This window comes from Entelurus aequoreus, linkage group LG01 (genome assembly GCF_033978785.1).
Source record: "Entelurus aequoreus isolate RoL-2023_Sb linkage group LG01, RoL_Eaeq_v1.1, whole genome shotgun sequence".
Lineage (NCBI taxonomy): Eukaryota > Metazoa > Chordata > Actinopteri > Syngnathiformes > Syngnathidae > Entelurus > Entelurus aequoreus.
The window spans coordinates 34,316,720-34,331,007 of NC_084731.1; the positions used below are offsets into that span (position 1 = coordinate 34,316,720).

Below are 14,288 nucleotides of genomic sequence, written 5' to 3' on the forward strand. Positions count from 1 at the left end.
CTGAGGGTCCAGCCTCAGACTGATATTTTTTTTACTTCCACCCTCCCCCCAATGTCACCTTTTTCCCACCTTTTTGAGGAGCGCCTAAGTGAGGCTGATCCGTTGGCGGTCCCGTCTTGTCTCCCTGTAACGTATGTCTGCTCTTAGCGGGATTGTGCCGAAAATGTAATTTCAGTTCTTATGTGTCTTGTACATGTAAGAATGGACAATAAAGCTGATTGATTGATTAACAAACGGAATGGAATTTGAATTTTTTTTACTGAATGAGACACCCAGAATGTACATGAAAATAATGAATGTGGGATTTACAATATTAACTATGAAAGATAAAACACCGAATATTGACAACATATTTTACAATAAACCGAAACGCAACCAAAATGCAACAAACATAGTGAGAAAACCCCCACCTACAATCTGAGATATCTCATAGTGACCATAGTATGTAATTAGATGACCATAGTAACTAATTAGATGACCATATTAACTAGTATAAGATGCAGATTCCAAGCATTGAAAGACTTAGTATAGTTGAAGACTTCCGGTCATTAGAAAACATCACTGCACATCATAATGGCAGCTACACTTTACATCTTAAACATCTAAAACAATTATTTGGGAATGTCTGGCGGGTCAGATTGAAAAGCTCAACGGGCCGCATGCGGCCCCCGGGACTTATTTTGCCCAGGTCTGGACTAAAACCTGCCAGCTTGTCTACATCATTGAACTGACAGTTCTGTGGGAGGATGCCATTGAAGAAGCGTATGAGCGCAAGAAGGTGCAGTACCCCCACCTAGCAGCTGAGGCAGAGGACAGAGGCTGGAGGGTAAGGGTGCGCCCAGTAGAGGTGGGGTGTAGGGACTTTGAAGCCAGCACAACAGCGAAGCTCCTTAGGGAGGTTGGAGTCAGGTGGCAGGCTCACAGACAGGCCATTAAAGAGCTGGCCAACACCGCAGAGAGGACGAGCCATTGGCTGTGATTGAAGAGGAGTGACACCAGCTGGGCTGCTAAGGCTAACACCTAATGGGACACACACACCCAGGGATTTGATCACCCTGGGGTGGGCCCTTCCTCGGCAGAGGGTGTCTTGTGGTAAGCCAGGCTGAAACACCCCGTGACGCTGGGGCACACAACTGAAGATGAGTCCCAATGGTGGAAAAGCCTCCCAGCAGCGTCACCTAGGTATGCGGTCAGGTGCAAGCCTGGCTCAGGGAGGAGGATGCCCAGCGATTGTACCAACTAGTCCTTTCAACAAATTCTAATGTACTAATAATAATATAATAATAATAATAAAGTGTATTTTGCGTATTTTAAGCATACGGCGGCGCATTGATTTCACAGACTACTACTACAATTCATGGCAGACTTTATGAGAGCCAAAAATGACCACTTTAGGTCAAATGATGATCCAGAGCCTTATATTTTTGAGCCTGAATATAACGAGGATGAGCTACAAGCTCTGGTTGCTGATTGTGAAGCAGATCCAACAAACATCACTAAACAAGAAATACAAAATACAAACATAATAAAACAATCACTTACTGTACAATGTCTGCTCTCACTGGGATGCCGATTGAAGGGAGGTTCATATATTCCTGTTTAAAAGACGAATGAATCAGGTAAAATAAAAATAAAAAAGTGTGCGCAAACAAGGGTCCTTTTGTGTCTTTCTCACCATCTCTGTGTATAAGTTGATCACGGTGCACCTAAAATAAGTTTCTTGACGTTAGCGCTTATAATAACAATACTCGGTTAATGTTCAGGTCAAAACATTCAAATGGAGTGTTATTGGCGGATTTTGGATGTTTTTCTTTGAGGGCTTTATAGGCGCAATAGATGACTCCCATTAGCTGAATTGTCAGCCACCTCATACTTGCCATAAATTACACATTTGAATGCATTAGGAAAAGAAAAACATATGTGTCCTTGTACCACATATAGACTGTGAATGATACACACAATTCCAAGAAAGTGCAGTTCCCCTTTGAGACACATCTATTTTTAATGAGGTCTTCATTTTAAAACATAAATGTGGTGATCAACCTGTTGTGTTTTACTTCATAAAACAACTCGTTTGTGATTGTTTAAGAGATGTTTAATATTTACTGAGTCACACCACTCTAACAAGTAAATACACTTTGACAAAAGTGATGAAACATCAAATAACGGCAGTGTTTGTTGCAAATAATGCAACTAATGACTTTAGCCAGCCTTTCTTACATCTTTATTGTGAGGGTGATCTAGTACACAACTTTAAACTAGAGCTTTTATTTCAATAAGCTCTGCCATGTGTTTTTGTTACAGTAATTACATTATATTCTAGGAAGTTTGGGTTTTACATTTTTGCTCATTTTGAGCTGTGAAAGTTTGAGAAGCCACCATTACCTTCTTGCTCGGCGTCCTCGGAAACACAATTGACAGCAAAATCACTATAAGTTAAGGCAACTGTCAGCTTAAGGTAGTAAATAGTTGAAGTCCGCAAGAATAAGGAATTTGTGATTGGTAATGTAAATATGATGAAATTCAACATTGATATATCTACGGTTGCTCACTTCTATTATTAAGTACATTTAGAAGGGAACTGTACTTTTTGGGGATTTTACCCATCATTCATAATCCTTATGTGAAACAAGAACACACATTTCTCTTTTCTGCGCGTTCTAAATAGCAAAACAAAAACTGCTTGCAACAGATGGCTAACAATGCAGGTAATTGGGATTGACCTATTTTTCCAATAAAACTCTCTGAAAAATATAAAAAAAACACCAACAAGGTTTTATAAACATGCTGTAAATAGTGGTAACAGGCACGTTAATGATAACTTGTAATATTTGCATTATTTTAGTCATTTTATAGGGGAACTGCACTTTTTTTTTAGCACTTTTGCCTATCGTTTACAATCATTATGAAAGACATGAAGATGGATGTCAAATTTTTTTTTTTTGCATTCAAAATGTTAAATAAATGCAATCAAAAGTCTGCTGACAAGGGAGCCTATGAGAGCCGTGCATTTCCGCCTACATCCAAACACCTTCATTGAGGTTTTATATACATGATGTAAGTATATATGTAATGTAGTAACGGGAACATTTATCATAACATTTAATATTTACGTATTTTGTTCATTTTAGGCATACGTGGTGCATTAATTTCAAAAACACATCACGTTTGCTTTTTTTTTTCTTCGTCACTGATTATTACTCACTGCAGAGTTTATGAGCGCCAAAAAACATAATAAAACATCTCTTAGTGTACAAGGTCTGCTGTCATTAGGATGCCGACTGCTGGGATGTTCATATATTTCAATTTAAATGAAGAATGTCTCATAATACTCACGAAGAAACGGGGTGGGTGCCGGGGGAAACAATTGTATTTTCGTGTCGTACTGGCCATTTTGGGTCCTAAATGGCTGTCAAAGTGTACCAATCTGTCAGATTACTTACTCAGACTTCTTCTGTCCAGGTGAGATGCATGATTTATGATCTACAATATACTTAGAGGGAGCAGGGAAGCAAGAAAGCAGCAGACCACTCGATGATGTAAACATAGGCACTAGGGTTGTACGGTATACCGGTACTAGTATAGTATCGCGGTACTAATGAATCAAAAATGGTACTATACTCTGTTTAAAAAGTACCGGTTCCCCAATTTTTTTTTCTTTTTTTTTTTTTTAACTGGCATGACGGCGCGTCGTCATGTCATTTAATTGCTGGTTTTACGAGCATAGGAGCATGTTTTGCAGCGCACAATCACACAGTACTTATAAGCAGACACGGTGTGTAGACAGAAAAGGGAGAAAGGACGCATTTTGGCCTAAAAACTAAAGATAAAGGTGAGGTCATAACACTGAAACGCCCTCAGGAAGCCGTGCTTTAAACAAAGGCTAGGTAGCCAGCAGCTAACATCCATCCGCAGTCTCCAGTGTTTTAGCTACTTTTAAATCACTAATCCTCGCCTCCATGGCGACAAATAAAGTAAGTTTCTTACAAGTATCATCCCTGCAGGACGAGGAATAGCTAAACATGCTTCACTATGCACCGTAGCTCACCGGCGTCACCACTAATGATGCCGTTCCTGAATGTAAACAAATGCCAAATAAATACAAATACACCTGACATCCACTGTAATGATATCAAGTACAAGAGCGTATCTAGTCGATACTACTATGATTACATCAATATTTTTTATTGACAAAATATTTTTTCCTTTTTTTGTAATTCATATTATGTTTATAAACTCAGGAAATATGTCCCTTGACACATGAGGACTTTGAATATGACCAATGTATGATCCTGTAACTACTTGGTATCGGATCGATACCTAAATTTGTGGTATCATCCAAAACCACTGTAAATTATCCAAACAACAGAAGAATAAGTGATTATTACGTTTTAACAGAAGTGTCGATAGAACATGTTGAAAAGGAAAACAATAGATATTAACAGTAAATGAACAAGTGGATTGATAATCGATTTTTACAGCTTGTCCATCATAATTTTGACAAAATAATAGAATGAAAAATGACACAATATGCTATTGCATATGTCAGCAGACAAATTAGGAGCCTTTGTTTGCTTACTTACTACTAAAAGACAAGTTGTCTAGTATGTTAACTATTCTATTTTTGCAATAAGAAACATATGTTTAATGTGCAGTAAAAACTTTTGTTAAAATAAAGCCAATAATGCCATTTTTTGTGGTCCCCTTTATTTAGAAAAGTATCGAAATGCATTTTGGTTATTTATTAGATTTTATGGGCGAAATAGTTTAGCTCCTATTATCTCTGCTGTAAGCAGACTTTTATTTTTGTTTATTTCATATTTAGAATGCATGAAAAAAAAATCCATCCGTCGTCATGTCTTTCATAATGATTGTGAACGATAGGCAAAATTCTAAAAAATAGTCACCATACCTTCTTTCCTGGGTGCATTGATGTCACAAAGTGCACAGCAATGATCACTACTTCCGTCAACAACAGCTAATCATGGTAGACTTAGTGAGAGCCAAGCACACTAACCAACTGGCACAACTAATCAACGGAGCCCCAAAGAGGACATTGCCAACTAGTGGCACCTTGGAATAAACGACCGGTAAAAGAAATAAACAGAAGAAAACAAAGATACAGAAAGTGGTTACATTATTCATCAATATGAAATTGTCATTATATTAGAACCAGCTCTCTGCACCTTCCAGTTTTTTTTACACAGGTTTTTATTGGATCGTAATGTACTGTGGAGGGGTTTTAGTGTATATAATTGTATACACACATCCTTCGTAGGCACACCGGAGAAATATTGTGAGGAATCGAATACATTTTTTAATCCAACTTTTTTTATTGGCATTTTCAAATACAGAAAAAAGTGCAAGTCGAAACAGTACAATTTTAAAGTCAGAAAATTCTTCACACCCTTTCCCTTAAAACCCAAATCCCCAACCACCCTCCCACCCCACTCAGGTCACACCAACAATTGACATATGACACAATCATATAACAAGTAAGACCACAAAGACAGACATCCTCACATACACACACACATACGAGGCCAGAGACAGACAAACAGGCTGAAAGGAGAGAAAGGGAAAAAATAAAATTAAAATAAAATAAAATAAAATTAAAATAAAATAATAATAATAAATAAAAGGGAGATTATTCCTCATCTGCGTCTGGGGATAAATCAAGAGAGTTGACATACAGCAAGAAAGGACTCCATGAGCTTTCAATCGCTTGAGCCGAGCCTTTTAGCGAAAACCTAAGTTTTTCTAGTTTTAGATTGTAGAGAACCTCTCTAATCCAACGGCCGTGTGATGGGGGGCGAGCCAGCTTCCAATTAAACAAAATCAATCGCCTGGCCAGCAAGGTCGTAAAAGCAACAGCGCGTTTTAATGATACCGGGCACATGTTATCGGGGCATACGCTGATAATGGGTTGGGGGGAAAGTTTTGACCGTATGCTTTCCCGATCGTGTCAAAAATATCCTCCCAAAAGGAACATAGTTTAGAGCAGGACCAGAACATATGGACATGATCGGCCGGAGATTGTTTGCATCTATTGCAGGTATTGCTAAGAGTGGGGTAGATTTTGGATAGTTTTGAGTTAGTGTAATGAATTTTATGGATTACTTTGCATTGGATGAGACTATGGCGGGCACATATTGAGGAGGAGTGAACCAGTTTCAGGGCAGAGTCCCAGTGTTGGTCGGATATGTTGGTATTAAGATCGCTCTCCCACGAGGCTCTTATCACTGATAGAGAGTTTGGAGCAACTGAACTTAAAGAGGCATATAACACAGAGATACATTTTTTATGATTAGGGCTCAAAGATAACAATGTATCTGAATCGAATACATTTTTTAATCAAATACAATTCTTTGGTAATAAAAAAAACAGTCTGAATTAGTGGGGGACACAATAATTAATCAAATCATTGATTCTGTAGGTTTTGTTTGCCTAGCATGAATCAGTGGTAGCTATTTTTTTTTTTTTTAGCATGGTTGCTTTTCAGCCACAGAAAATGTTTTCTTTGTTTCTCTGATGCTGCGCTGTCAGGCTGCCATTGTTGATGAACTTGCTGGCATGAAAAGCTACAACAACTAGATTTGTGTCGTTGTAGACCAGGGGTCCCCAAACTACGGCCTGTGGGCCAGATCCATCCCACAGGACCTACCAAGTTAGAAATAAACAAATAAAGTAAAACAATTATATAATCATTCCATCATAATCATGCTGTTGATGCAGATGCCCATATATGCTGTACAGATTTACTTTACAAAAGAGAAGTGTGGGATTATATCTACTGTTTGGCGCAACCGGAAAGAAAGAAAGAAAAATTAAAAAAAAGACAGACGGGGAAATTGTGTGGAAAATGGGTGGACAAGACAAAAAAAAACAAACAAACAAACAAACAAACAAAATATATATATATATATTTATATATATGTAGATAAAAATAGATAGATAAATGGATAAATAGCCCAGCCCCCGGACAAATTCTTTTAACCCATTGTGGCCCCCGGGTCACAAAGTTTGGGGACCCCTGTTGTAGACCGTCACAATGTATCCCACCAAACATCAGCATAGCAGTGCTATTTTTCTACTGAAATAATGCTATTTATTGGTAACCACTTTGCTCTTATGTCCCGTCTCTCACAACAAAGGTGTTCCTAAAGAGCGACCGCGTGGCTAAAATGGTCCAGAGCGGAGGCTTCTCGGCGAGCGACTTCAGGGATGTGTTCAAGAGGCACATCGAGAAGCGCGTGCGCAGCCTCCCGGAGATCGACGGCCTAAGCAAGGAGACGGTGCTCAGCTCCTGGATGGCCAAGTTCGACACCATCTACCGCGGCGACGAGGATCCACGCAAGGCCCAGCAGCGCATGACAGCCAGCGCTGCCTCTGAGCTCATTCTGAGCAAGGACCAGCTGTACGAGATGTTCCAGAATATCCTCGGCATTAAAAAGTTTGAGCACCAGCTGCTTTACCAAGCTTGTCAGGTACGCAAGATTTCAGTACAAAAACATCCTTTATGCTCATCAAACACACCGAAGGTGTTGGGCGACCCCATTTTAATACGACTGCCAACTAGGGCTGCAACTAATGACTAGTCAGCAATTATTTTAGCGATTAGTCGACTAATCAGATTATGAATTGTACAAATAATCACTGGCTCTAATTTAACCATCTGCTTTTAAAATCCGCTTGAGATATTTTAGGCATGTGCGAACTAACAAAGATGACGACTTCATTCAGAAATATTTATTTATACTGTAGTTGTGATGCTCAATAGGCTGTTACATAAAACAAAATAACTACTAAACTTTTGTCCATTTAAAAGCAAAAACAGGCCCACTGCTGACAAAAACTAATATTTTTTTTTATGAAAACAAAGGACAATAAATAAATAAAAACACACCACAAAAACTTCACAACTTCCTTAAAAATAAACAAGCAAATTGTGATAATGTGTTTAAAAAGTAGCACGCAGGTATATTATGGCTTATTGATCAACTCCTGGTATTGCATATTTATTATGTTATAATATCAGCCGTGGTACCTTGTGTGTATGTGCGAGTGTGTACGTGTGTGTCTCTGCGTGTGATTGACATTTGTTATTGTGCCAATGCTCCTTCACACCTGACGTTCCTGACAAATAAAAAAAGCACTTGAATTAATATAGACAAAGTGTAACTGGCGTACTTTGGCTAAAATGATAGTTAAATCTATTTTTCACACAACTTTGTCTCACACTTGTTAGCTAACTACAGTACAAGTTAAAAAGCCAACTATCTTACCGAGTTGAGATTGCATATTGCAGATGTGTGACATCTTGCATCTGCTTTAAATGCTCCAGTATCACAGATGTACTGCCATGAAAAACAAGGTCCACTTTGCAAAATGAACTAGGCATGTTTTTAACAAGATTAGGGTAAAATGTTTCCACATTTGACATGTTTTCACCTGCGATGTTGTTGCTCTGACAAGTGATGACCTAACACGACTCTTACTAAATTGTATTGTGGATATTTGTATACAGTGTCGATGAATCTTTGCACCCCTACTGCCAACACATGACAGCTTCCACCTTCATTTTGACTTCCAGGCCACAATATGTTATACACTCTATGTGACTTTCTAATTCTTTCACTTGAATGCTTGCTTTATAATGGGCAAAATGTCACATAGCTCAGTTGTATTCCCCCAATGTTTCCTATTTGGAAACACATTTAATAAGTTATTATTTTTGTGACAGCCTAATGAGCAGCACATTTACAGTATGAATAAATATTTCTGAATGAAATTAGTCAATCTTAATTCTTATTAAGCACATTTAGGGCCTGATTTACTAAATATTTGCATGTATTAAAAACATGTGCTCACTTGATAGTACACGCAAAGCAGTTCTACTAAACGTGTGCAAAGTAAATTGTGTCTTTTAAGTGAATAGAATAATAATTTTCCATCCATCCATCCATCTTCTTCCGCTTATCCGAGGTCGGGTCACGGGGGCAGCAGCCTAAGCAGGGAAGGCCAGACTTTCCTCTATCCAGCCACTTCGTCCAGCTCTTCCCGGGGGATCCCGAGGTGTTCCCAGGCCAGCCGGGAGACATAGTCTACCCAACGTGTCCTGGGTCTTCCCCGTGGCCTCCTACCGGTCGGACGTGCCCTAAACACCTCCCTAGGGAGGCGTTCGGGTGGCATCCTGACCAGATGCCCGAACCACCTCATCTGGCTCCTCTCGATGTGGAGGAGCAGCGGATTTACTTTGAGCTCCTCCCGGATGGCAGAGCTTCTCACCCTATCTCTAAGGGAGAGCCCCGCCACCCGGCGGAGGAAACTCATTTCGGCCGCTTGTACCCGTGATCTTGTCCTTTTGGTCATAACCTAAAGCTCATGACCATAGGTGAGGATGGGAACGTAGATCGACCGGTAAATTGAGAGCTTTGCCTTCCGGCTCAGCTCCTTCTTCACCACAACGGATCGATACAGCGTCCGTATTACTGAAGACGCCGCACCGATCCGCCTTTCGATCTCACGATCCACTCTTCCTTCACTCGTGAACAAGACTCTGAGGTACTTGAACTCCTCCACTTGGGGCAAGGTCTCCTCCCCAACCCGGAGATGGCACTCCACCCTTTTCTGAGCGAGAACCATGGACTCGGACTTGGAGGTGCTGATTCTCATCCCAGTCGCTTCACACTCAGCTGCGAACCGATCCAGTGAAAGCTGAAGATCCTGGCCAGATGAAGCCATCAGGACCACATCATCTGCAAAAAGCAGAGACCTAATCCTGCAGCCACCAAACCAGATCCCCTCAACACCTTGACTGCGCCTAGAAATTCTGTCCATAAAAGTTATGAACAGAATCTGTGACAAAGGGCAGCCTTTGCAGAGTCCAACCCTCACTGGAAACATGTCCGACTTACTGCCGGCAATGCGGACCAAACTCTGACACTGATCTTACAGGGAGCGGACCGCCACAATCAGACAGTCAGATAACCCATAATCTCTGAGCACTCCCCACAGGACTTCCCGTGGGACACGGTTGAATGCCTTCTCCAAGCCCACAAAGCACATGTAGACTGGTTGGGCAAACTCCCATGCCCCCTACAGGACCCTGCCGAGAGTATAGAGCTGGTCCACAGTTCCACGACCAGGACGAAAACCACACTGTTCTTCCTGAATCCGAGGTTCGACTATCCGGCATAGCCTCCTCTCCAATACACCTGAATAGACCTTACCGGGAAGGCTGAGGAGTGTGATCCCACGATAGTTGGAACACACTCTCCGGTTCCCCTTCTTAAAGAGAGGAACCACCACCCCGGTCTGCCACTCCAGCAGTACCGCCCCCGATGTCCACGCGATGCTTCAGAGTCTTGTCAACCAAGAGAGCCCCACAGCATCCAGAGCCTTAAGGAACTCCGGGCGGATCTCATCCACCCCCGGGGCCTTGCCACCGAGGAGCTTTTTAACTACCTCAGCAACCTCAGCCCCAGAAATAGGAGAGCCCACCACAGATTCCCCAGGGACTGCTCCCTCATAGGAAGACGTGTTGGTGGGATTGAGGAGGTCTTCGAAGTATTCCCTCCACCGATCTACAACATCCGCAGTCGAGGTCAGCAAAACACCATCCTCACCATACACGGTGTTGACAGTGCACTGCTTCCCCTTATTGAGGCGGCGGATGGTGGTCCAGAATCGCTTCGAAGCTGTCCGGAATTCGGTTTCCATGGCTTCCCCAAACTCCTCCCATGTCCGAGTTTTTGCCTCCGCGACCGCTGAAGCTGCACACCGCTTGGCCTGTCGGTACCTGTCCGCTGCCTTCGGAGTCCGATGAGCCAAAAGAACTCGATAGGACTCTTTCTTCAGCTTGACGGCATCCTTCACCGCCGGTGTCCACCAACGGATTCTAGGATTACCGCCACGACCTTGCGGTAGTTGGTGTCTCTGTATTTGCAGAATATATGCTGATCATCAAAACGGCCACAATAACTGGAGGAAAATATATATATATATCATACAGTACGTGAATTATCAATACTCATCCCCTTTTTGGGAGCAATATTTTGCGTTTTATTCAGCACTTTCTAAAAGGATGCGCAAACTGACAGTTCCTCACACAACTGGGAAAGAAGAGTACTCGTGCTGCAAAGACAAACGAAGGACAGATAATCCTCCATCCTACATGTGTTTAAACAAGTTCGGACGGTCAGAAATAAAAAATATGTGTACATGTTCTTTTCAGCAACACCCTTTTATATTTTATACTGCATGCTGGGTGAATTAGGTGGCTAATTCCAACAAATTCAATTGATGCATTTGATTGTCATTTAATATTTTTTATAATGGTCTTTTTTCACATAAAATATATATTACTAACATATATGCCAAATGATAAAAAATGTTTGAAGTATGCATTTTTTGTGTCTTGAGCACATAAGTGCAGCCAGTCTCTCTCCCTTGAAGTCAATGTAGATGCACTGTAGATCATAAGCAACACGCCCACTAATAGTACATGCAATTTTATTGTTTACTCATGCTGTTGAGGGCGTCGTATTATCTTAGGAAATCGGGCCCAATGTGTCGCCGACTACATGCTCCCCAACACGCTCATCGGAGAAGACGTCGTAGTAAACATCCCACAAATTGCAAAAGGCCAAAATGCTTGCTCTCTTCCTTTTTTAATCTTCTACGGGCAGTAGTCATTCACATCGACGTCCCTTGTGTGGGCTCTGTGCCGAGGATGTCGTTGTGGCTTGTGCAGCCCTTTGAGACTTTTGTGATTTAGGGCTATATAAATAAACATTGATTGATTGATTGATTGAGTAGTCGGTTGAGAAAATGTTGACAAAATCCTTGAAATTGCCAAAAATGTGCCAGTGCTGGAGGCTGACTAGAATTGGAGCCATGTTGACTTCAGTCAACACTGCAGCACGTGTGACGTCATGACATCATGTCTGCATGTGGGCCAGTTTGCGTTAAACATGAGGCATCACATTTTTTTGGAATGTCAATGAAATCATAAAAAGATCAGATTTGCCCAAAAAAAATCTGGATTGGACATTTTACTCTGCAGTGTGAACGTAGCCTAAGTTGTGTAAAAATTTACCTTAACTATCATTTTAGCCAAAGTCCGCCAGCTCAACTTTATATAAATAATTTCAAGTACTTTTTAAAGCAGCGTCAAAGAAGAAAGGCACAATAACAAATGTCAATCGCACACACACACACACACACACACACACACACACACACACACACACACACACACACACACACACACACACACACACACACACACACACACACACACACACACACACACACACACACACACACACACACACACACACACACACACACACACACACACACACACACACACACACACACACACACACACACACACACACACACACACACACTCAACATTAGACACCAATGCACCGGTATCATAAAATGTAGTTTATAGTTTATTGGATAGCTAAAATGTTAAGATTTTATCAATGACACAATTCTATACATTGAGTCTATTCAATTGCTAAAAATGCCAGGAGTTAATCAATAATCAATAATATACCTATATGCAGCTTTTTAAACACACCACCACAAAATTCTTGTTTTGTTTTTGATCAAGTTAAATAGTTTTTGTGTTTTATCATTTGTTATTATTGCTATATTAAATGTTCTTGTTTTACATAAAAATTATACTTTGAGGTTTTTTTTAGCACTTTGCCTGTCCTTGTTATTTTTGTAACAGGCAAATTTACAGTTACAGTATAATTACATACCGTATTTTTCGGAGTATAAGTCGCACCGGCCGAAAATGCATAATAACGAAGGAAAAAAACATATATAAGTCGCATTTTTGGGGTAAATTTATTTGATAAAACCCAACACCGAGAATAGACATTTGAAAGACAATTTAAAATAAATATGAATAAGTGTACGTTATATGACGCATAAATAACCAACTGAGAACGTGCCTGGTATGTTAATGTAACATATTATGGTAAGAGTAATTCAAATAACTATAACATATAGAACATGCTATACGTTTACCAAACAATCTGTCACTCCTAATCGCTAAATCCCATGAAATCTTATACGTCTAGTCTCTTACGTGAATGAGCTAAATAACATTATTTGATATTTTACGGTAATGTGTTAATAATTTGACACATAAGTTGCTCCTGAGTATAAGTCGCACCCCCGGCCAAACTATGAAAAAAACTGCGACTTACAGTCCGAAAAATACGGTATTTATAAATGAAATAGTCATATTTGTTGTCAGTATAGCACCTGCCTAAAATATCTCAAGCTGAATTTAAAAGACGATGGCTACATTACAGCCACTAAATTTGCGTATGCTTTTTAATCCGATCAGTCGACTAATCGTTAAGATAGAATGAAAATAGGGACTCCAAAAAAAATGATCTTTAGGGAAAGTATAGAAGGAGCCCTTGAGTAAGTAAAAACACCACTTAGTGCTGCTTGAACTTTCTCAGATTACAGACTGCGACATAGAATTGTCCTCTCCTGCCGTCTTTCCTGCTCTGAATGTCAAAAGCAGCACTTATTTATTCCCTCTTCATTCTTTTCACTGCGCCATATGAATTAAGGATACCTTTGGTGCTCTGACATGTGTTTACTTCAAGGATAAACCCTGATCTTAAAAGTTAGTGATTGCACCCATGAGGTGACATTGTCTAAAAGTGTTGTTTGGCGGCGTTAAAAATGGGCTCAACGGGCTTCATTAGCTCCATGTTTGTAATGTGAGACATTTCCATGGCCTCCTTGGTGAAGCCTTTGAAGATGCTTAACCTACTTTGGATGATCCACACGCATGTGGGATGAGGTCACAACTTTGCATCCATAGCCTCCGGTGAGTAACACCACTGCAGGGCCAGTGAGCAGCACACAGAATTTACCACACCTCCATGTTGGCTGTCAATAAATAAAACATTTGCATAAAACAATTGGTTTCCAGATGCTTACCGCAGCTGTTTTAGGCGCCACTTCTTATTCCATTTTGCAGCCGTAATGAATATATTAGACGTGTCTAATGGTGACTTTCAGCATCTCCTCAGTAAGCAAAGCCACTATCAATTGAGCTCAATGATCAAATCCTCATGAGGAGGCAAATCCGCCTCACGGCTGCTGGAATTTAATGACACATTTTGGTGGCTTGTATGCGATTCACAGGCTATGTTTTTTACCCCATTGGGATTTCAATTTTTTTGCAAATGTAATGAATATTTCTGCAGAATGCAGGGAGTGACTAATGGACTGATTAC

General features: G+C 40.6%; 1 protein-coding gene across 17 annotated transcripts in view; it reads left to right on the forward strand.

Moving 5' to 3' along the window:
• The window catches only part of LOC133651013 (calcium-dependent secretion activator 1), a 241,955-nt gene that overhangs the window by 85,126 nt on the left and 142,541 nt on the right, over positions 1 to 14,288 (forward strand). For all 17 annotated transcript variants that reach the window (XM_062048941.1, XM_062048932.1, XM_062048964.1 and 14 more), the window contains exon 3: positions 7,155 to 7,487. In XM_062048941.1, coding sequence (XP_061904925.1) covers positions 7,155 to 7,487 — 333 coding nt within the window. The remainder of the gene's footprint in view (positions 1 to 7,154; positions 7,488 to 14,288) is intronic.